The 22,467-nt window shown below is 34.5% G+C and overlaps 1 protein-coding gene across 1 annotated transcript; it reads right to left on the reverse strand.

Annotated features, from left to right (window-relative positions):
* Positions 1-15,064: 15,064 nt before the first annotated feature.
* LOC114281626 (transcription factor MYB1) lies at positions 15,065-18,591 on the reverse strand. Its single transcript, XM_028224175.2, has 3 exons — positions 18,381-18,591; positions 17,415-17,544; positions 15,065-15,676 (listed from the first exon to the last, which is right to left on the reverse strand). The coding sequence occupies exons 1-3, from the start codon at positions 18,478-18,480 to the stop codon at positions 15,169-15,171; spliced, it is 738 nt and encodes a 245-aa protein (XP_028079976.1). The 5' UTR covers positions 18,481-18,591; the 3' UTR covers positions 15,065-15,168.
* Between the last annotated feature and the right edge of the window lie 3,876 nt (positions 18,592-22,467).

Consider the following 22,467-nt stretch of genomic DNA (forward strand, 5'->3'; position numbering starts at 1 on the left):
AACAGATGCTACTGAGGCTATTGCCAAGGTCTCCGAGGCCAAGAAGAAAGAAGCAGAGGCAAAGATAGCCGAGGCCCAAAAGGAACTCCAGGATGCCTTGGCCATAAAAGAGGCCGAGATCAAGGCCGTCAATGAAAAGACGTATGCCGAGGGGGTGACCGATGTTAAGGAGGACTACAAAAAACAAGTGAAGCAGGCATGCAATAAGGGTTTCACCCTTGGTTGGATGGCTGCCCTCAAAAAGCTAGATGTCCATGAGGACTCCCCCCTCAAGAATGCTGGTGACCTCCCTCTGCTATTCCCCTTTACTCCAAGCCAATCCGAAAACAATTCTGAGTCCGAGGAAGAAGCTTTGGTCAGGAAGAAGAAGGAAGCTGCTAGGGCCAAGTCCCCTACTCTGAATGAGCAAGTCGTGGACTTGTCTCAGGATGAGGATGGTGAGGTCTCCAAAGATGCCACTCCTGAGAAGGCAACATCGGACGCGCTTATTGCCGACAAGAGCCTCGACCAAACTCTTCAAGAAATCAATGCCGAGCTCGTGGCTGAGAGGGCCGCCGAGATGTCTTCCTAGCTGTCTTCTGAACTCCAGACCCAACCAGCTAGAGACGCCGAAGAGTCTTAGTTTGATGTTTTTCTCATTTTTTCTGTACCATGTACTTTTTTCCTTTTTTTTATTTTAAAAAAAATAGTGTAAGCTTTAATTTGGCCGACATGCCACCTTTGCAATCTGAACAATTACTTTTTAATGTCAAGCCGAAGTGCCTTTTTGTATTTGAACTTCCTTATCTGAATGCAAGTATCAACATACACCTTAACTGTGCAATCTCCTCGGGGTATAACACCTCAGTTACACCTACTAACGTTTCATCTCGACTTTGGCCTAACACTTTAAACCAACTTCCTCGGTTTTAACTTCTTGTAAATTTTTCTTAAAATTTCAACAAGTGTTTAAATCAATTTTCCTTTAACATAATCTCGACTCAACTTCAACTTGTAATTTTTTCTTAAAATTTCAACAAGTGTTAAACATGACCTCGGTTTAACTTCAACTTGTAAATTTTTCTTAAACTTCAACAAGTGTTAAACATAACCTCAGTTTAACTTCAACTTGTAAATTTTTCTTAAATTTCAACAAGTGTTAAACATGACCTCGGCTTAATTTCAACTTGTAAATTTTTCTTAAATTTCAACAAGTGTTAAACCAATTAAGCATCATTTTCCAGCCCTCTGCCCCCTAATGTGAACCTAAGTTCCACTTGGGTTCTCATTAAGTCTGGGGCTTTGACCTTGTTGCAGAGGTCAGATTTAAACAAAGATTGGCCGAGGTAAACAACCTTGGTCTCTTTGTTAATCTGACTGACATGTACTTAGTTCCAATCTGAGTCTGATTCTGCTAATATGACAAGTCCAGGTTATCCTAACTTAGCTCAACTCTATTATATGCAAGTAAAGTTCTACTCTGCCATATAATAAGTCTAAGTTATTTGTCATGTTTCGCTTAGAAACATCGCCAACTTAGTTCTACTCTGCCATATAACAAGTCTAAGTTATTTGTCATGTTTCGCTTAGAAACATCGCCAACTTAGTTCAACTCTATTATATACAAGTAAAGGTTCTACTCTGCCATATAATAAGCCTAAGTTATTCGTCATGTTTCGCTTAGAAATATCGCCAACTTAGTTCAACTCTATTATATGCAAGTAAAGGTTCTACTCTGCCATTTAATAAGTCTAAGTTATTCATCATGTATCTGGTCAATCACATTACACAAGTTTAAAGATCAAGCTAAAACTTTATTACTTCTGCTAATAACAAGACAAAAAGAAAACTTAGAAAATAAGAAAATCTAGTGATAGAATAACTTCAGATTGCAAGTATTCTAGGGTCTTGGCAATTCTTTGCCTTCACAGTCCTCAAGCTGATATGCCCCATTGCCTAAGACCGAGATGATTCTATAGGGTCCCTCCCAATTCGGGCCAAGCTTTCCCTCTCTGGGATCCTTTTTGTTGTCGACGACCTTTCTCAAGACGAGGTCACCAACTTGGAACTCTCACGGGTTCACCTTCTTATTATAAGCCCTGGCAAGCTGCTGCTGATATGCGCCCAGCTGAATTGCTGCTTTTTCCATTCTTTCTTCTAGCAGATCCAGATCTCGGGCTATAAATACATCATTAGTTCCATTTTTCACTCCTTGGGTTCTGATCCCTGGGATGTCGATCTTTAGAGGAATGACTATTTCTGTGCCATAAGCCATGGTAAATGGGGATTCCCCAGTTAATCTTCTCAGCGTAGTCCGATATGCCCAGAGTACACTGGGCAATTCATCCATCCACTTTCCCTTTGCTACTTTCAGCCTCTTCTTAATCCCATCCAAGATAACTTTGTTGGATGCTTCTGCTTGTCCATTGCTTTGAGGAAAACTTGGAGTGGAAAAATAATTCTTGATTTTGAACTTTGCACAGAAGCTCTTGATTAGCTTACTATCAAACTGTGTGCCATTTTCAGCTATTATTGCTCTTGGGATTCCAAACCTGGTGATGATGTTCTTCCATATGAAGTTCTTCACATCAACGTCCCGAATCTTGGCAAGAGGTTCAACTTCTACCCACTTGGTGAAGTAATCTGTTGCTACCAGCAGGTACTTCCTTTGTCCCGTTGCTTAAAGTAGTTTTCCAACAAGATCCATGCCCCATTGGGCAAATGGCTAAGGGCTGGACACCGGGTTCAAGTCTGCTGCTGGTTGATGTATTAAAGGTGCAAACCTCTAGCACTTCTCACACTTCTTGACATAGGCTTCAGCATCTTTCTGCATGTAGGGTCCCCAGTACCCCTAAGTAATGGCCCTATGAGCAAGTGACCTGCCCCCAGCGTGGCTTTCACATACTCCTTCATGTATCTCGTACAGAAAGTCTTCAACCTGTGCAGGATGCACACACCTCAAAAGGGGTCCAGTAAAAGATCTTCTGTAGAGATGTTCTTCTGCGGTCAAACTGAATCTTGCCGACTTCAATCTGATCTTGTGCGCTTCTTTTCGGTCATCTGGCAGCTTCCCATCTCTAAGGAATACTATTATTGCATCTACCCAACCTGGTCCCATCTTCACACACATTGCTTTACGCTCTGTGCTCAGCGGTTCTATGCTTGGACCTGACAAGTAGTCAACCATTATCGTTCTTGCCTCTCCAGGCTTCATTGCACTAGCCAGGTTGGCCAGAGCATCGGCATGGCTACTGTCATCTTGGCTTACATGCTGTAGTCAGCAATTTTGAAATAAGGCTACCAGCCTGCCCACTTCCTTTGCATAGGCCGACATCCTTTCATCTCGGGCTACATATTCGCCTGTTGCCTGGTTGACTATGAGTTGGGAGTCACAGAAGACTATTACCTCGTCGGCTTCCATGGCTGCGGCCAGCTTTAACCCTGCGATTAGTGCTTCATATTCTGCTTCATTGTTTGAGGCCTTAAACCTCAAACGAATGGATTGTTCTAGTATCTGCCCATCTGGTGATACTAGTACTACTCCTGCCCCCGCTCCTTGTCGGTTTGAACTCCCCCATTAACAAACAACCGGAAGGAGTCGCCAATGTAAATACTGCAGGGCCTGAGTTTCTCGTTGTTCCTTTGTTTTGTTGTCCCTCACTAGGTTTTTTCTTGCTCATTTGGACGTTGTATACCTCGGCTTAACGGAGCCCGATGTATGACGGCATCGGGTGTGAACTCGACCACGAAGTCGGCTAAGACTTGGCCTTTGATTGCTGTCCTGGGTCTGAATTCCAGGTCATATTAGCCCAAGGCCACTGCCCATTTGGGTATTCTGCCTGTCAAATCTCCTTGTTGCAATAGGGACCTAAAGGATGTTCAGTTAACACCACAATTTTGTGAGCTTGAAAATAATGATTCATCTTCTTGGAAGCCATTACTAAAGCCAGTGTTAACTTCTCCAAGGGTAAGTATCTGGTCTCTGTGTCTGCCAGGGTTTTACTCACGTAGTAAACTGCTCTTTGCTCTCCTTTTTCTTTTCTGACTACTACTGCACTTACTGCGTGCTCTGAAACTGCCAAGTATAAGAACAGCACCTCTCCAGGTACTAGATTTGAGAGAACTAGAGCTGTGGTCAAATACTTCTTTAAGTCGGCCAAGGCGGCTTCGCATTCTTCAGTCCATAAGAAGTTTGTGGCTTTTTTTACTAAGTTGAAGAAAGGCTTACACTTATCAGAACTTCTGCTTATGAATCTGTTCAAGGCTGCAGCCCTTCTAGTCAACATCTGCACTTGTTTTGCCGATATCGGGCTCTTCAGTTCGAAGATAGCCTTGATCTGATCTGGGCTTGCTTCAATGCCCCTTCTGGTTACCAAATATCCTAAGAACTTACCAGACCCAACTCCAAATACACACTTCGATGCATTGAGTCGGAGCCGATATGTTTTAAGGATGTCAAAGACTGCCTTTAAGTCTTCCAGATGATCCTTAGGCTCCTTGGTCTTCATGACCATGTCATCTATGTATACCTCTACTGTTCTGCCAATTAGATGTCTGAACATCTTGGTTACCAATCTCTAGTAAGTTGCTCCTGCATTTTTCAATCCAAAAGACATTACCTTGTAGCAGTATAGCCCTTTTGGGGTGATGAATGTAGTCTTTTTCTCATCTGGGGGGTACATAGCTATCTGATGGTACCCCTTGTAGGCATCCAGAAAGCTCATCCTTCCATGCCTTGAAGTGGCATCCACCAATTGTTCAATCTTGGGTAATGGGAAACTGTCTTCGGGACAAGCCTTGTTCAGGCTGGTGAAGTCCACGCAAACCCTCCACTTACCGTTCTTTTTCTTCACAACCATTGTGTTTGATAGCCATATCGGGTAATTTACCTCTCGAATGGCTCTGGCCTCCAAAAGTCTATCCACTTCCTCTTCTACTGCCTTAACATGCATTAGTGTCGGCCTCTTGCTCATTGGATGACAGGTTTGGCCGACCTGTCTACATTCAGTCTATGGCAAGTGACCTCGGGGTTAAAGCCTGGCATCTCGTATGGTGTCCATGCAAATACCTCAAGGTTTGCTCTTAAGAATGCCTCTAGCTCATTTTCCTCTTTTTCGGCTATGCCCGAGCCAAGAAAAAAAAAGTGTTCTTCATCCCCTTGTTGGACGAGGATTTTCTTCAGGGCTTCTTCACTCTTATCGGCTGGCTCTTTGCCGACGTCATCCAAGATTTCCATATTATCGTCCTCGATCTTTGCTGTTTCTGCTTCTCGTATGTTGTAGGTAGACTTCATTGTTGCCATGGAGCAATTCTTTGCCTGCAACTGATCCCCTCTGATCTCCTCTATTCCATGCTCTGTTGGGAACCATAATAGCTGATGCAATGTTGAGGGAACAGCCTCCATTGCATGTAGCCATGGCCTTCCCATGATAGCATTGTAAGGGAAAGGGGTGTCGATCATGGTGAACTCCATTTTTAGCTTCTTGGTGCCAGCCTGCACCTCGAAACTTGTTGCTCCCAGGGGCCACATCGGCGTCCCATTGAACCCAACCATTGGGCCATTAGACTGCTCTAAATTGTCTTGGTGAAGGCCAAGCTCCTTGTAACACCTGACATATATGATGTCACAAGAGCTGCCTTGGTCAACTAAGATGCGCTTCACTTGACACTCTCCAATCTGGAGGGATATTACCAAGGCATCATTGTGTAGATGCTGCACCATCTCCAGGTCTTCCTTAGTAAAGGACACCGCTGGTCCCTAGCTTTTGTCTACCCTAGGTCTCTTATTCCCGAGCTGATACACATGTTGTAGGTGTTTTACTTTCTGGGTTTCCTCCCTTATCTCATTCTCATTCACCTTCGAGTGAATCACATTGATCACTCGAGGTCCGCCTGCCTGTGGTTATGGTGCTGGTGGGGGTGGTGCTGTTGGTGCCTGGGGCAGTCTTGCTTGCTTTTCCCTTGTCCTAGCCTGGTCCACCAGGTCCCTTAAATGGCCTTGTCTTACCAGGGTTTCCAGATGTGTCTTCAAGGCTTTACATCCCTGAGTCAGATGTCCAGCTTCACATCATGAAGTTGACGACCGTTTGTAGATCCGCCAATTTGTTTGCCATTCCCTTCATCTTGTCGTCCCTCCGTAGGCATCTTTCTTTCCATACTTGGAGGTCGTCCTCGTTATAATACCCACTTCGGTCTGACTTCTTTGATGTGTCGCCCTCCTGGCCGGCGTCTTTTTCTCTACGATTCTTATCTTGAGTCTCTTTGTTGCAGTTAACTTCTTCGACGTCAAGATCAATAGGTTTCCCACTCCCAGTAGGAGTGTCGTCCCCAACCTTCTCTTTATGTCCGTTATTGGCCATCTATTCTCCTTTCTTTCCCACAGACGGCGCCAAATTGTGTGTGTCGATTTCTGACCACAATACCAAACAAGTATTCAATTGGAGAGCACTGGTAGAATAGATGGCGCCTGAATGACCTGTAACAGAAAGATAAGATTCCGGTGGTGGTTCGTCTACCCGGGGGCACTCCGACGATCAAATCAGTTATCTCTTAAAGATAGCAAAAGTGCTTAACTCATTATTTTGAATATCAAAAGCGTACCTTAAACCCATGGGGGTGCCTCTCTTTTATAGCCAACACTTACCTAATCCCAATAGAAGCCTAGCTTTAATAGACTTAGGATTACTGCTAATCTTGGACTCCCAGTAGGATTGGGATAAACTCTCTAAGTGTCTTATCTTTATCCAAACTGAAATCCTCTCCCATTCTAGGACTCTTGTCTCTTATCCGCTTATTCTGGATTCCGGTATTTTCGCAGATAACTTTGGCCTAGCCAAGATTATCTCGGCGTCATGACCAAGACACGTGGCACCTCGGCTGGCACTTTGGTGACACCTTGGCCGGCACTTCAGTGACACCTCGGCCACATGTTGTCATTCAAAAATTATGTCTCCACACTAACCACTGACTTTCACTTGTAAAAAAATAAAATAAAATTGCATGGACCCATTTTTTGGTTTTTATAAAATTGACCTCTTTTGTTTTCTTTTTCTTTTTTTGTGCAGGAGACTTTTGCAAAAGCCGGATCATGTGAATTGCAGTTTGGTCTAGTGCATGGACCAAATTTATTCAGTCGAAAACAAAATCAGCCAAGTAGAATCTGATGTTATTGAATCACATACAGCATGAGTATTGTTTATAAGTGAAATATAAACTCAAATTTTTTAGAATTTTATCCAGAAATTAATCATGTTTCAGACTAGTACTATAATTTGTGGCATGTGCATTTTCATTCGGTTTCACTGGCTTCCAAAACCATCCCATATTTTCAACGTTCGACAGTAGAAAAATGGGCACTCTACAATTGTTTCCAAACATGCATGGACCCAACTAGCTAGCCCTTGCTCACCAAATCTCTCTAAAAAGGAAGTCTTGGTTTCATTTCTAGAAGTGGAATGAGAGGGCGAGATATTCTTGCAAAGTGTATGCGTGTAAGTTTCAACTCTTTCAATGTGCTAATTTAATAATTAATCATTGACTTTCGCTCATAGAAAAAGAAAAAAATGCATGGACCCATTTTTTGTTTTTTGTTTTTTTTATAAAAGTGACTTCTTTTTCTTTTTTTTTTTTTGTTTTTGTTTTTTGTTTTTTTGTGCAGGAGACTTTTGCAAAAGCCGGATCATGTGAATTGCAATTTGGTCTAGTGCATGGATCAAATTTATTCAGTCGAAAACAAAATCAGACAAGTTGAATCTGATGTTATTGAATCACATACGTATTTGTATACCACGAGTATTGCTTATAAGTGAAATATAAACTCAAATTTTTTAGAATTTTATGGAGAAATTTTATCGAGTCATTATTAGGATTAATAGTAAACTTAGAAATTTTGTTTTCGACTCCGGTTAACGATGTGGTGACATACTTGATTCTTGTTTGTGAATATTCTTATGCACATGTCACCTTTTAAGGATAAATAATAAATTGGCTCTAATAGTTTAACTTAATTCTCATCAAATTCTATTAAAAATAAGTTTTGATAAAATCATCATAAAAATAATTTTTGTGACGATTTTTTGCATATGTCGTTAAAAATTGATAATTAGTGATTTTTTTGTCATGATTTTTATAAATTGTTGCTAAAATTTACAATTAGTAACATTTTGTTGTGATAAAATTTTTAAACTATCACAGAAAGTTAAAAATTAATGAAATTTTTTTGTGACGATTTTTTTAAATTGTCGCTAAAACTTATAATTATTGACATTTTTTGTGACAATTTTTAAACTGTAACTGAAAATTAACAATTAGTAATGTTCTTTAATAGTGTTTGATGAAAAATGTCATTAATTATCATACGATTTATTGAATAATAAGTCTACCTATTAAGACCTACACATAAATTCTCTTTTTTTAATATTAAATGACATTTGTATTAAAACTCCATGCATCAAATGTAATTAAAACTCCATGCATCAACTCTTGTCCACTGTATGTGTTTACAGGCTGAGTTTGTTGAATTATGTAAATTTTGATATATATTTTTTTCCCCATCATTTATTTATTATTATTACATCAACAATTTTTTGTTTTTTGGGTTGATATATCGTACATAAATTTTTTGAATGGGTTTAAACTTTAAAAAGAAAAGAAAAGAAATTTAAGGAATAAAAGAAGCTTTCAGTTGGACTGTTTTGCTAAAATAATTGAAATCGAATCTTGCCATCGATTTCTGAAAGATACACGAAGGGTGTTTCATTGCATACATGTTCATATGCGCATGATATCAATTTTTCCTACGGTAGAAAATCAATCATAAAAACAAAACAAACACAGACTTTAGATAATATTCTCTACTGTACTGTTCACCACCGGCCCCACTGTGGGCCTAACTCAGACTGATCTTAGCGAATCTGGATATTCTGTAGTATATTATGGGTAACGCTCCCTGCCCAAAATGATGTCATTTTTGAGGCACTCAGATTTCATGTTAGTTTCAGGGAGATGACAAATCATGCAAAAAAAAATAAAATTTATCTATTAAAATAAATGGAAGGTCTATTTTTAAAGTCAACCATTTTTTAAGACAAATGTGATTTGGTTTATCGATATTAGATCCATTTAATTTTTTATCAACAAAACTTGTAGAATGAATAATTTGAGCTTTGTGATTTGGTTTAACAAAACTTGTAGAATGAATAATGTGATTTGGTTTAATTTTTTTTTATCAAATGAGCTTTGTGAAATAGTAAAGGTTAGAGTTGGGATGTGGGTGAAATCTAATCTGAATGGTGTTCCCTACTCAGTGCATGATATTGTGGAAAATTTGACTCCGGTTAGATTATGTTTATAAGGTGGACGACTGGTTGAGACTTTATGTTTACATGGTGGATGGCTGGATGAGACTGGGGATGAGAAGATGACTTGGGTAGAAGGAACTTGGGGCCTAGAGGTGCAGTAGCAGTAGCAGCTTAGTGGCAGATTTTCTGGTGTGTGCTTATGTTCTGAGGCTGTTTTTATGAGGCTGCTCCTGGTGGTGAAGATGTGGAGTTCTGTATTAGAAATGGAGGTTGAATGAAGTCTGATGGCATATTTATTCTGCTGATATTAAGTGTTGTTTTGAATGGATGGATGTTGGTATGTATGGTGTTCATGGTAGCAGTGGTCTGGCCAGGTCTCATATTGTTTGCTGATTGGCTTATTGTTTGGTCTCTGATGTTTGTGTTTGCTGCTGATATTTATGAATGCAATGCTGTTGTCTGCTCTGGTCTCATGACTCACTGGTCTGCTGTTGCTACTGATTGAAGTATTTGGTGGTTGGTTTGTGTGTTGGTTTTGAACTGGTTGTTGGTTTGTATGGAGGTCTTGGCTCCAGAGACATGCACAGGCCTCCTACTATTACTGTTTGTTGTTGTGTTTGTTTGGTTGTCCTTAGCTGTTAGCTGTTGTGTTAGCTTTTGGTTGTCCTTCTCTTTGGTGTCTTTGTTTGATTGGTTCCTCACTAATCCTGAGTTGAGTGCTAGCATATGATTGCGCTTTCTTTGTGGTACTAACCTAGTTGGAATCGTTAAGTTTAGTTATGATGCTTTTTGCACTCCCCTACATTGTTAATGTATTTTTGTATGTATTATACTTTTTTTATTAATAAAATTTTGTTTTATTGATAAAAAAAAAAATTAGGCTTGAACGGCCCACAGTGGGGCACTGAATGATTCAATTGATTTTATCAATGGGAGAGAAGCCACATTAATAAGTAAATGAGGTTCTTTTGTATTTGTCACTGGAGCCCACATTTGGAAGTATTGGGGCACTGAATGATTCAATTGATTTTATCTATGGGAGAGAAGGCACATTAATAAGTAAATGAGGTTCTTTTTTGTTTGTCTCTGGAGCCCATATTTAGAAGTATCTTGTTAGTTAAAATATATTTTGGCAGTGTTTTGGGAAGTCAAGTCAGAGGTTATTTTAGCCTTCGTTTGAGAAGTGGGTTAGTTTTTTAGTTTTTTTTGGCTTTTTTAGCTATTTGAGTCTGGACTCAAAAGTTTGGTTTGAGAAGGACTTTTTGATTTTTTGACTTTTTAAACTTTTTTTGTGAGAGAATAGTGTAATGATTATGGGTTGGATGTGATGTTTTGTCTGTTGTGGCTCAAATAGCCTATTCTGTCTTTTGTGGCTCAAAGAGCCAAAAGAGCCCAAATGAGCTCTTCCCAAACGACACCTAGCCTCATTCAATAAAAAAAAAAATTAGGCTCTGTTTCGAAGAATTTTAGAATTGTAATTCTAGCTCTTAGTTTGCATATGGTGTTTGGTTGTGGTTTTCAAAAATTAATTTCACACTCACTTTTGAAAACTCAGTCGAAGGATGGAAAATTTGGGCTACCCGGTCGTTCCACCGGACGTCCCACTGGTCGTCCGACCAGTTGACCGGAACAATGTATTTTTTTTTATTGCAATTGACACATGTTAATTTTAATATATTTAATAAAAAATATTTTTCAAAATTTTTAAAAAAAATTTATGAGCTTTAATAGAATTTTGAGTTGTGTGTTTAGTTATGAGTTGTAAATTTTTATATCAAATATTATATGCCACATCAAAAATTTCCCACTCAATTCAAAACTCTTTTCAAAACTTATTCACCAAACAAATTTTCCACACTCAAATCATACTTCCAAAACTTATAAATTCAAAATACAACTCTATTCGCAAATCATATTTAGAAAACTATACTAAACGCAACCTTAGCCTTTACTATAGTTGAGATGAGGCACGTGGATTGAGAGTTGTGCAGTAGAGGATAAAATGACAATTTAACCCTTTGAAATTTTGACTAACAAACAACTCAGTGGTCCATCACAAATTTGTCATCTCTCTCTCATCTCCCTCAAACAATGTTCGTGTATTGGTGTTGCTAATGTATTGTTCCACTTGCACTGTTGCAATGTTGCAGTATGGTTGTTTTGTTTTGTTTTGTTTTGTTTTGTTTTGTTTTGTCTTCTTTTTTTTTTTTTTTTTTCTTTCTTTTGTTGGCTGCTTTTGATTGGTTTCTCACAAATCTCGAATCAAGTACTAGCATATGGTTGTGCTTCTTTTGCGCTGTCAACTTAATTAGGATTTTTGAGATTAACTATGATACTCAGTGCATTTCTATGCTTTATTGATGTATTTTTGCATGTATATTATTTTTTTTTTTTAATCAATAAAACTTTATTTTTACCGATAAAAAAAAACAATGCTTCCCAAACAGTGCTTGACCTGTGCTACCCAAACGGTGCGCCCGTCAGCATTTGCTTTTTTGGTTGAGAAAAGGATGAGTTTATCTTATTAGGATCAGTAATAATGTCCTCACCACATCTGCGAGTACAATTTTCTATTTTTTTTTGTCTTTAGGGCCACTTTGGTCATTTGGTATCACACAATCATTTCAAATATATATTTCAATACAGTAATTTTACAAAAAATTTATCCTATCTTCCTAAACATAAAAATTAAAATAACTTACTAAAATATTTAAATAGTCAAAAAATTTAAAAAGTACTCACTTTCCAAACACCCACTTTGTGTCATATTTTATAATTTATTTGTGTTTTTAAATTTACCCACCTAATGTATAAAGAGGAAGGGAGGAAGGGAGGGAGAGAAATGATAAAAATATTAAAATATGACTCTTAAATTCATTTATAATAATGTGGTAGATATTCTATATAAAGGTCTCATTTGGTAACCTTCAGTTTTAATTAAAAAGTTAAAAACTCATTATAAGTTATCACATCACTCTCTATTTTTCTATATATCTTTTCGTAAAAGGTCAAAAAATTACTAAAATAATTTGTTCCCAAATGAAACCTGAGTGATTGATTTTTAAACTAATCAACAACTGTCATGAGATAACGTATATAATTATAAATAAATTTAGAAATTATATTTTAATAATCTCAAGTTTTACCTATATATAGAGAGTGAAATGTTATGGTTTGTACTCTTTAAAGGTACATATCGGAGGCACATTATTATTTATTTGTTTTTATGGTGAATTACACTAATAATTTCTATAGTTTGGGATTTGTCTCACTTTGGTCACTGACTTTTTAATTGTGACATATTAGACCATGAATTTTGAATCTTGTTCCAAATAAGGACAACTGAAGATAACATTAGATTTTTCAAGGGAAAAATCGTCAATTTGATAAAATATAAACTAATTTGACAAAAATAAATGTCAAACAAATATTTTTGAATTTTTAAAAATTATTTGTACTCACTAAAAATAAAATTATGTAAAATTGATAAATGTTTTAGACATTTATTTATATTTTTTACCAAACTAATTTTTGTTATGTGTTTGGATGATGATCATGTAAAATTAATTTTTAAAAATTAATCATGTAATTTTTATTAATTTTTATCAATTTTACATAATTTTATCATTGGTGGATAAAAATAATTTTTAAAAAATTAAAAATATTTTTTTAACATTTATTTTTGTCAAATTAGTTTGTATTTTATTAAATTGACGATTTTGCCCTTGAAATTAAACAATGGTATCTTTAATTGTCCTTATGTGGAGCAAGATTTAAAATTCAGGGTCATATGTATCACAATTAAAAAGTTAGGGATCAACGTGACACGAGTTCCAAATTATAGAGACTGTTAGTGTAATTTGCCCTTATTTTTATGATTGTTATGATTTTTTCTTTTATAATATAATTGTTACATAGGAAGATATTACATTTGTGTTTTTGAAGTGAAGATATTATATGTTACAATAACTTGTAATTACACTATTAGAAAAAAAAATTATATGTAAAAACAAACACAAAAAACCACAGTAAGCACACCTCCCTTAAGTATTACGTTTTGTTCTCATTGATCCTTATTGATTTTTTTCTTCTTCTATATTTTACACTGATAAAAAAATGCAAAAAATTCCCAGTAGTTGGGATCCAAGCAACTATTTGCATACCTGCCCGAATGTAAGATATAGTTTGGTTTGGTCACGTCAGTAAGTTTAGCTTCAAAAGTTTAATAAGTGTTAGAAGCATATAAATTGTATAGAGCAGCATATAAAAGTTGGAAAATGAGTGAGAATATTAATTAGTACTGTCACTAATGATGTGGCAGTGGGTCTCATCATGAATGATTTGATGTTTTAACCTTGGTGTTGCATTTTTTTTTTATTGAGTGCCATGTCATTAATGATCCTTTTAGAATTCCAAAATTAGTGATCTCTATCATTGTTGATAAAAGTTTAATAAGGGTGTTTCTGATGGGTCGGCAGGCTAACCACAAAAATTGAAATTAGCACAACTAGTGGATTTTTTTCGTAAAACTGGGGACCACCCAATTGATGGGAATTTTTTAGTTTATTTGGCGTAAATAGAGGAAAGAATAATGCTTGGGATCCCCTTTTGGGGGTCACCCCCTCACCCCCCTTTGTCACATGGCGGGTGATGATTGGAGGAGTAGGAAAAAAAAGAAAAAGAAAAAAAAAATGTAACCAATGAGAGAGAGAGGGGGTCCAAGGAGGTGGGAGAAAAAGGAGGGATGAATCATTGTTGATAGAGGAAAACATAAATCAATATTTAAAAGGGACGTTGACTATTGAAAGAAATTGGAGAAAAAAAAATGCAGGGCCAATCTATTTTATTATATTAAGGAAGGCCTGTAATGGTATTGACACTTTTATGTCACATATTTTAGATTTTTTTTAAATATTCTCACAGTTGATGTTTATGTAAAATAAATAAATAATAATAATTTAAAATTAAGATTATGAGTTTGACAAAATAAGTCCTTACTATTTGAATAATAAATATTATATATGTTTTTGTCTTTATTATTATTCTTATATTATTATATTTTTTAAATTGCACACATGTTACATGTACGGCACACTAGTATGGTAAAATGCTGAGACTTAAGAAGGGGGAAGGGGGACATGAGCAATATTAAGAAATTTCAAATAAATTGTCAAATATTAGATAATTCATTTAAAATCTCTAATTTTTGCTTGCATTCAGACTGCATCAAATCGATTGAGTTGGAGTCCAACCAAAACAACTCATAATGTTTGGCTACATAAATTGTTTTTCATCTTGGGTTAGTTGCGGTTTAGCAATTGACTTTTATAGTTGATTTTTTTATTTATTTTAGCTTAAGACTAAAAACTTGTTTGGTTTGACTTTTTTATTTTTATTTTTATAAAAGAAAAAGTAAAATGATTATGATTTAAATGTAATATTTTATCTTATTAACTTATTTAACTTATTTTATTTTTTGTGTCTTTTTAACCAAAAAGGCAATACCAAACAAATTAATCTATGTTGGTTGACCCAACCATCACAAGATTAATCAAGATGTGCGTTTTAATCTCTTTTTATTTTCTAGTTTGTTTATTGAAGATTGTGAAATCCATGACCTCTCAAGACTGAAAAATGATAGGAATTCCAAATATTTTATCAAATGTTCTATTAAAAGGCATGAGACCCATCCTATACCTATGTGAGACATTTAATAGAATATTTGGGACCTCTATCATTACTCCTTAAGACCCTTCTTGTATGGGCTTAATTAGATACAACAAGAGTTCACAAAAGCATGCCTAAATCAACTTTAATTGCCTGGAAATTTACTTGTACAAAATACTAAAAAGCATTTAAAATATGAAAATATAGCTAATATTCAAACCAATCATTTAAGAAAATCCCAAAGATCCAAGTTACAAGTAAAATTGTCAGTCAAATCACTTCGACCTCCTTCAACAGAATTGTCACCGGCCGCCAATATTGATGTTGCAACTTCCCCGGGCAGCCACGGCACTTGAAAGGGCTCTTGATAAGCTGAGCCATCTATGGACCATGAAATTTCACTATTCATTTCCATACTGTCGAGCACGCTGCCATCGCACCATGGTGGTGCTCCACAATCCCCTAGCAATGATGTTGGAGGTGCCTTTGGGAGATTCCCTTCAGTTTGAATGTTTTCTGTAATGAAACTTTTGCCCCTTGGGAAAAGTAGGTTTCCTGAGAAGGTCCGAGGTTGGGGTTTGATGATATTATTATATTTCGGGGGTTTTTTACGAGCCTGGGCTCTTTCCTCCTCTCTTTCAGCTATCATTTTCTTGTGCATGTGGGTGTTCCAAAAGTTTTTCACATCATTAGATGTTCTTCCTGAAAGTCTGCCTGCTATTAACGACCATCTGTTCATATATAAAAAATATAAGTTTTAAATATACACAAAATAAAAACGCAGGAACAAATATTATAATAGTTTAGGACTGATTACATCAATGGTCTCCTATACTTCATTTATTAATCTTTTAAATCTGTTAATTTAATATCTAAACTACAAAATATAAGTTTAAATGGTCTTTGAAGCTCACACCACCTAAATTAATTAATGAAACTTATAGTATTTTCGATATTTTACATAAAACCATCAAAAGGACCAAATACTTACATGGTCCATAAAATATGTAATTTATTGCATTTTAGTATTAATTTTTTTGATTTTATTGTATTTTTTAAAATAAAATTTTACAAAATATCTCACTTGTTAATCAAGACGGTGTGAGCTTTGAGGATCATTTGAACACATTTAATAGTTGGACAGACTAACACCACAAAAAAATTAAGGGTTTATAGATAAGAAATTAAGAATGAAATTATTTATTAGGAACTAAATATTTTAGGGATATTTACTAATAAATCCCATCTTACAAACACGTATTCTAATTAGTCCTAAGTTTTTTTTTTAATTGATCTGTTAAGTCTTATTAGTGGAGAGTTTCTTTCCGTGTAATCCTATTTTTTTATTTTGGTAGTGTTTTGGTGGACAACTATACCCTTCTATTAATGTGGCAAGTATGATGTGATACTCCAATGTGACTAGTATGATGTAATACTCCAATGTGACATGTATTAATGTGACACTCTAACGATGTGACATTCTAAAAAAATTAAAAACTTCTTAGTGTATTTTTTTTAGATGTGACATTATGACGGGTATGATGTGACATTTCAAAACTTTTACTCTAAAAAAAATAAAAATTTCTTAGTGTATTTTTTCCAAATGTGACAACGTGACAGGTATGATGTGACACTCTAAAAAAAAATTAAAAACTCCTTAGTGTATTTTTTTCCAATTGTGACAATGTGACGAGTATAATGTAACAGTTCAAAAAAAATAAAATAAAAACTCCTTAGTATATTTTTCTCAAACATGACAATGCGGCGGGTATGATGTGGCACTTTAAAAAAAATTAAGAACTCCATAGGGTATTTTTTCCAAACGTGACATATGACACTCCAACGTGGCTGGTATGATGTGACACTCTAAAAAAATAAAAAAAATATTTAATGTACTTTTTCTAAATGTGACACTCTAACGTGGCAGGTATAATGTAACCTAAAAAAATTTTTTGGTATATTTTTTTTCAAATGTGACACTCCAATGTAGCGGGCAAATGAGTCATTACACATCCAAAAGGACTAAATGGATTACAAGAAAAAAATATGGGACTATATGGATTACAAGTCCAAAATATGAGACTTATTAGTCAATCTCCCATATTTTTATTACCAAAAATGTCGTTATTATATTTTTAGTAATAAAAATTGGACATTAATGATGAATTATTATCCTTTTAGGATCAAAATTTTAGTCTCAAAACCCTTTTAGGACCATATTATTTTATCTCTAAAAGTGTATTTATTAGTTACAAAAAATGTTGTCACTAAAAGTCTTATTTTTGACTTTTCGGAATGATCTTTTATTGACTATTCTCACGACAATAGAAATTGACTAAATATTTTTTGTAACAAATTTTAATTTTTAGTAATCAAAAAATTTGGCATCTAAAACTTTTATATGTTGTAGTGTAAATTAAGAAAATTTAAAAAATTAGAGACTAAAAGATGGAATGGAATTGCCCTTGCCTGTTGCCTAACAATTTATGAAGCTTGATGATGAGATCAACTTCATCGAAGGTAAAGTTTCCTCTCTTTATATTTGGCCTCAAATAATTCAACCACCTCAATCTACAGCTTTTTCTACATCTGTTCAAGCCTGCAAAAATAACAAATAACAAACAACAAAAATTCTGTATTTGATTAGACGATTTGATGTGAAAAATAAAAAGAGAAAAGGAAATAGAATGAAAAAGAAAAGAATTAAAATGATTCAAGTTCCAAGTTATGTTTAGTTAAGTTGGAAAGTGGCTTGGGAGTTGGGAGTTGCAGCAGCTTGGGGGTGGCGTGTTGATACAGCAGAGGCGTGAGGGCTTTGGGAGGTGTAGCAGCAGAGGCGTGGGCCTGGGCAGAAGAGTGGGTTGTTGATTAGATAGGTTTTTAGTTCCGGCTGCTTTGGAAGTTGGTTTAGTTAATATAGTTTGGTTTGGGTGTTTTGGTGGATTGATTATGCGGAGATTCATGTATTTTAATTTTCTAGTTAAGTTTTTTTTTAAAAAAATCGAGAGGCTTAGGGATTGGTTGTATGGATGCAAGTAGCAGTAGTAGGGGTATTTTTATACTTTCGAATCTCTCTCGATGTATGTCATCTTCTTGTACCTTTAATTTCATGCTGTTAAATGAAATTTTTCTTTGCTAATCAAAAAAAAAGTTGGAAAGTGGAAAAAAAAAAGAGCCAAAAGTGAACCCGAAAGACAAAAAAAATAAGATTACATCTGCCTCTTGCTTTTTTTTTTTTCTAATGTGTTTTTCATCATAACCAAACAAAAAGAGATTACATTTCATTTTCCCTTTTCATTTCTTTCATCAAATTTTCTATCCAAATATAGCCTAACACAATTTAGATAGATACCCAAACACCCATTTCTCTCTCTCTCTCTCTCTCTCTCACACACACACACACACACACACACACACACACACACACATATTTACCTGCTCTGAGAGGAACTTGGTGCCAAAGTCCTTCTCCATACTTTTGCATGCAGCTCCTAAGAAGAAGATCTTCTTCCTGAGTCCAAGCACCCTTTCTCATTCCTAAACGAACCCCTTTGATAGCCTACGTAAGAAGTTTTGCGTGTTATGTGTGTGTGCCCACCTAACAAAAGTGTACTATTCACTTAATCACTCGACCTTATTAATCTATAGGGAGAACTACATGCATATATATATATATATATAGGTAGGAGAAGGAAAAAGTGAAGGAAAAGGAAAAAAAAAAAAATCAACATATGGGGTCTTTCATTTGCACCCCACTGTAAGTAATACTATTTGACGTGCATGTTTTCTAACCACAAAAGGGTTTGAACCTCCAATTCAAAGATTGGGTTCACTTTTGCTTCTTCACCAAGGAGGAGTTTTGTAAAAAATAAAAAATAAAAAATTAAGAAAGTTAATATGTAAAAAAGTCATTTTCAATAGTGTGTGTGTGTTTTTTTTTTCCTGTTGAAAGAATTAAATAATGAATTTTTTAGTAAAAAAACAAGCATGATTTTTATGTCATTGTTCATCATCATGACCAACCATTAATAAAGTATGTCACTGTTTATGTCACTCCAATTTATGTCATTATCATGAACAAACCTTTGTTTAATGTTTACAACAATGATAGAGGGTCCTAATTTTTGTGGCTCAAATGGCTCGAATTTGCCAAAACGACGTCGTTTTGAGTACAAAACAACATCAAAATTGTCAAAACGACGTCGTTTTGGCAAATTTGAGCCATTTGAGCCACAGAAATTAGGGCCCTCAAATATTTTCCTAATGCTTACCTACATGTATATGCATTATTCTTTTTTTTTTCTTTTTTTCTTTTTTTTAATTTGAGTGTGATATTAAGAAATTTAACTATAAAATCCTTTTAAAGTATTTTGAGCATAAAATTGTTTCATGTAAAGATAATAGGAAATAGTTATTATGCAGCCTCCTTATCATAACAAAAGTTTGTTTTGTGATAAAAATTTCAAATTTTTTGTGATGTCGGACACATTGTAATTTTTTATAATTATATTATGAATATTATGATTTTTTTTATAGTAAACAAAAAATTATATTTTTTATATAGAGAAAATTCATGTCATGAATTTATGTGGTGTAACTACGAACAAGCATGTAATATGTACTTTTCAAGAGCGTGCATAGTATAGTCCAAAAAAAAAAAAAAAATATGCATAGTAACCTTTCTCAGGATAATGACCAAAACAATTGAATAATAGGTTTTTTGATATTTAATTGACGTACAGTACCAACTTCTTTTAAATTAGCTGTTTATTTTGCAATAATTGTAAGTTGTACAACTTAAAAAAAAAAAAAAAATTCTGAAAAAGTAGGTTCACATCCTTACAAGAATTTTTTAAAAAAATTACAATTTGGTGATATTTTAAAAAATAATTATAAAATTATGAAAAAAAATTATAATTATAATTATTAATATTAATAAAATTAATCACTTATTTAATTTAATTCATTTTTATTATATTTAGATTTAATTATAATTATTCTTGTAGAATAACAATGTCGATTACCCAAAAATATGCTGCCGACTTTGACTAGACTACAACAGATCCGTGCCCCCTTAGACTATCCCTAGTGATTAACTTTTTAATTAAAAAGTAAAAGAAAAAATATTTACATCAGTTAAAAAAACCAAATTCACATTATTTTTTTTATAAAACAATTATTTGTTTGTACAAATTTTTAAACAATTAATTTTTTTAACTTAACAAAACTGATGGTATTTAAAATTGATTTATTTAGTATAAAAATAAAAAATATACTAAACGAATCAATCTCAAAAACCCTTAGTTTTGTCACAGGTGATACGTTTCTTTTCTCTCCAACGAAAGAGTCGCGTATTTTTTATTCGAAGGTTGGCTAGCTCTTGTCCCGTAGAGGATTGGACTGTCCAGCTTTAGACTAGAGAACTTTTCATAACTTTCACATCTAAGATTTAAATTATTTAACTTCTAGATAGTTTTTTTTCTTTTGATCATCCAAAAAATCATATTGATCCAGATAAGTTTAGTTTCATAATTTTACCATATTCATTTTTAAAAAATAAAGGATATATTTTAAAATCATACCTGGCATCTGTCTGATAAAGATAAATGCGATCAAATTATATGATTACATTTATTAAATCAATTAGATTTCTCTCAAAGATGATCTACCTATAAATACTTAAAAGTAAAATGGTTGAGATCATTAAATTCAAGCTCATAATATGGGGAGAACCCAAAAATATGTTAATTTTATACTCAATTTAACACACATTTTATTTATATTATTGAAGTGGCAACTCTCTTTGTACACATTTAGTGTATCGTATGCATCTTGTTACACATATTTTTTTATACATGTTATATATTTTTATGATAAATGTTATGTTATTTTTTAATAGAATTATAAAAATTTGTAATTCAGAAATAAAATTAATGTTGCATATTTTTGTAATTCAAAAATATTTTGATAAAAAAATACGTAACATTAATCATAAAATATAATTTTATTTTTAAATCATAAATTGCTACTAAAAAATTAAATAACAAATTACCACAACAATGCATCATATATACTAGGGTGTTCGCGGTTCGGTTGTGGTCAGGAAATTTCTAATCTGTCATTCATCCGCTAGATGGGCGGATTGAAAAAAATCAATTCGCATCCGTCCGCCAAATTGACGGATGCGGATTGAGCGGATCGGCAGATTAGCGGATGGATGCGAATCAGTTTAATGGTTTAAACTTTTACAAATTTTGAACATAATACAACAACTTGTTAACATGGTTTTTTTTTTTAATTTTATTTATATATATATATATATTTTTTTTTTATAACAATCCAACTCAACATAATTAAAAGATTATCAAATAAATTGTCAAATACTAATAATAAATACATATAAGAAAATCACACTATAACAAAAACACACTTTAGTGGCACTACACTAGTGGCATTACATTAGTAGCATATTTTTAGAAAATGTCACAAAAATAATATTTGGTGACACATTTTAGAAAAATGCCATAGAATCACAGACATATAAGGCTCTAGTGCATTTCAATAAAGAAATGTCACATTAATTTTATGGCATTTTATTAAAGAATAACACAAGAGATTGTTTTAGTGACATTTATCAACAGATGCCACTAAACTTTAGTAGCAATGGCATTTTTTAAAAATGTCACTAAACTAAGTAGGTGCAAGTTACTTTTTATGGCATTAGGTGAAAAATGTCATAAAAAAGTATTTTATAGTATTTTGAGTAATGCCATTAAGCCAAAAACTTTCCAAGCTATCTAATGTGGCATTTTTTGAAAAAACAAAAAATGCCAATATATTTTCAAAATTTTTAAAATGCACAAAATAATAAAAACAAATAAATTAAACGCAATATAACATGTTTTTTTAATTATACTTGCCACGTGTACAAAATTGATCAACGACTTAATATGACTTAAAAGGAAAAATAAATTTCAAACTACTCTCCTGTATAATGATAAAGTTTGTTAGAATAGTTTTACATTTATTATTATTAATTGTATAGTGTTACATAGCTTTCGGTGGTACTCAATTGTATAGCTTTTGCTTTCGGTGGTACTCAATTGTATAGCTTTTGCTTTTGGTGAGTGTGGCATCCAATGCCCATGTTTCTCTCTATAAAGAGAGACTTCATTCCCTTTGTAATTTAATCTATATACAAAACATTTCAGAGTCTCTCTCTCGCTCTATAACTTCTCTCACTCTCTCAAACTAATCTTTTATGGTATCAGAGCCCAGTATTACATTTCTGGCAATTTTCGATTTTGGTGTTTAGTCCCGTACACAGTGGCATACATCAAATTGCTCGGAATTTTCTCACGATTCCAACGGCACCTAGCCCGTTCTCAGAACACCCTCCACGCGCCCACACGCGCCGCCTTTACCTTCTGCGCGTCACCAGCTCCGCCACCACTCTCACACGCGCCCGCACGCGCCATCTGTTGCTCCTCACCTCCGCCACGCGCCTCCACGCGCCCACACA

This window comes from Camellia sinensis, chromosome 1, assembly GCF_055761805.1.
Source record: "Camellia sinensis isolate YWXY chromosome 1, ASM5576180v1, whole genome shotgun sequence".
In the NCBI taxonomy this organism is placed as follows: domain Eukaryota; kingdom Viridiplantae; phylum Streptophyta; class Magnoliopsida; order Ericales; family Theaceae; genus Camellia; species Camellia sinensis.

Coding starts and splice junctions, on each gene's coding strand:
- LOC114281626 (XM_028224175.2), bottom strand. CDS start 18,480: ATGAGAAAGGGTGCTTGGACTCAGGAAGAAGATCTTCTTCTTAGGAGC. Junction 17,545..18,380: donor CCAAGTTCCTCTCAGAGCAG/GTAAATATGTGT, acceptor TTATTTTTGCAG/GCTTGAACAGATGTAGAAAA. Junction 15,677..17,414: donor CATAAATTGTTAGGCAACAG/GCAAGGGCAATT, acceptor ATATATGAACAG/ATGGTCGTTAATAGCAGGCA.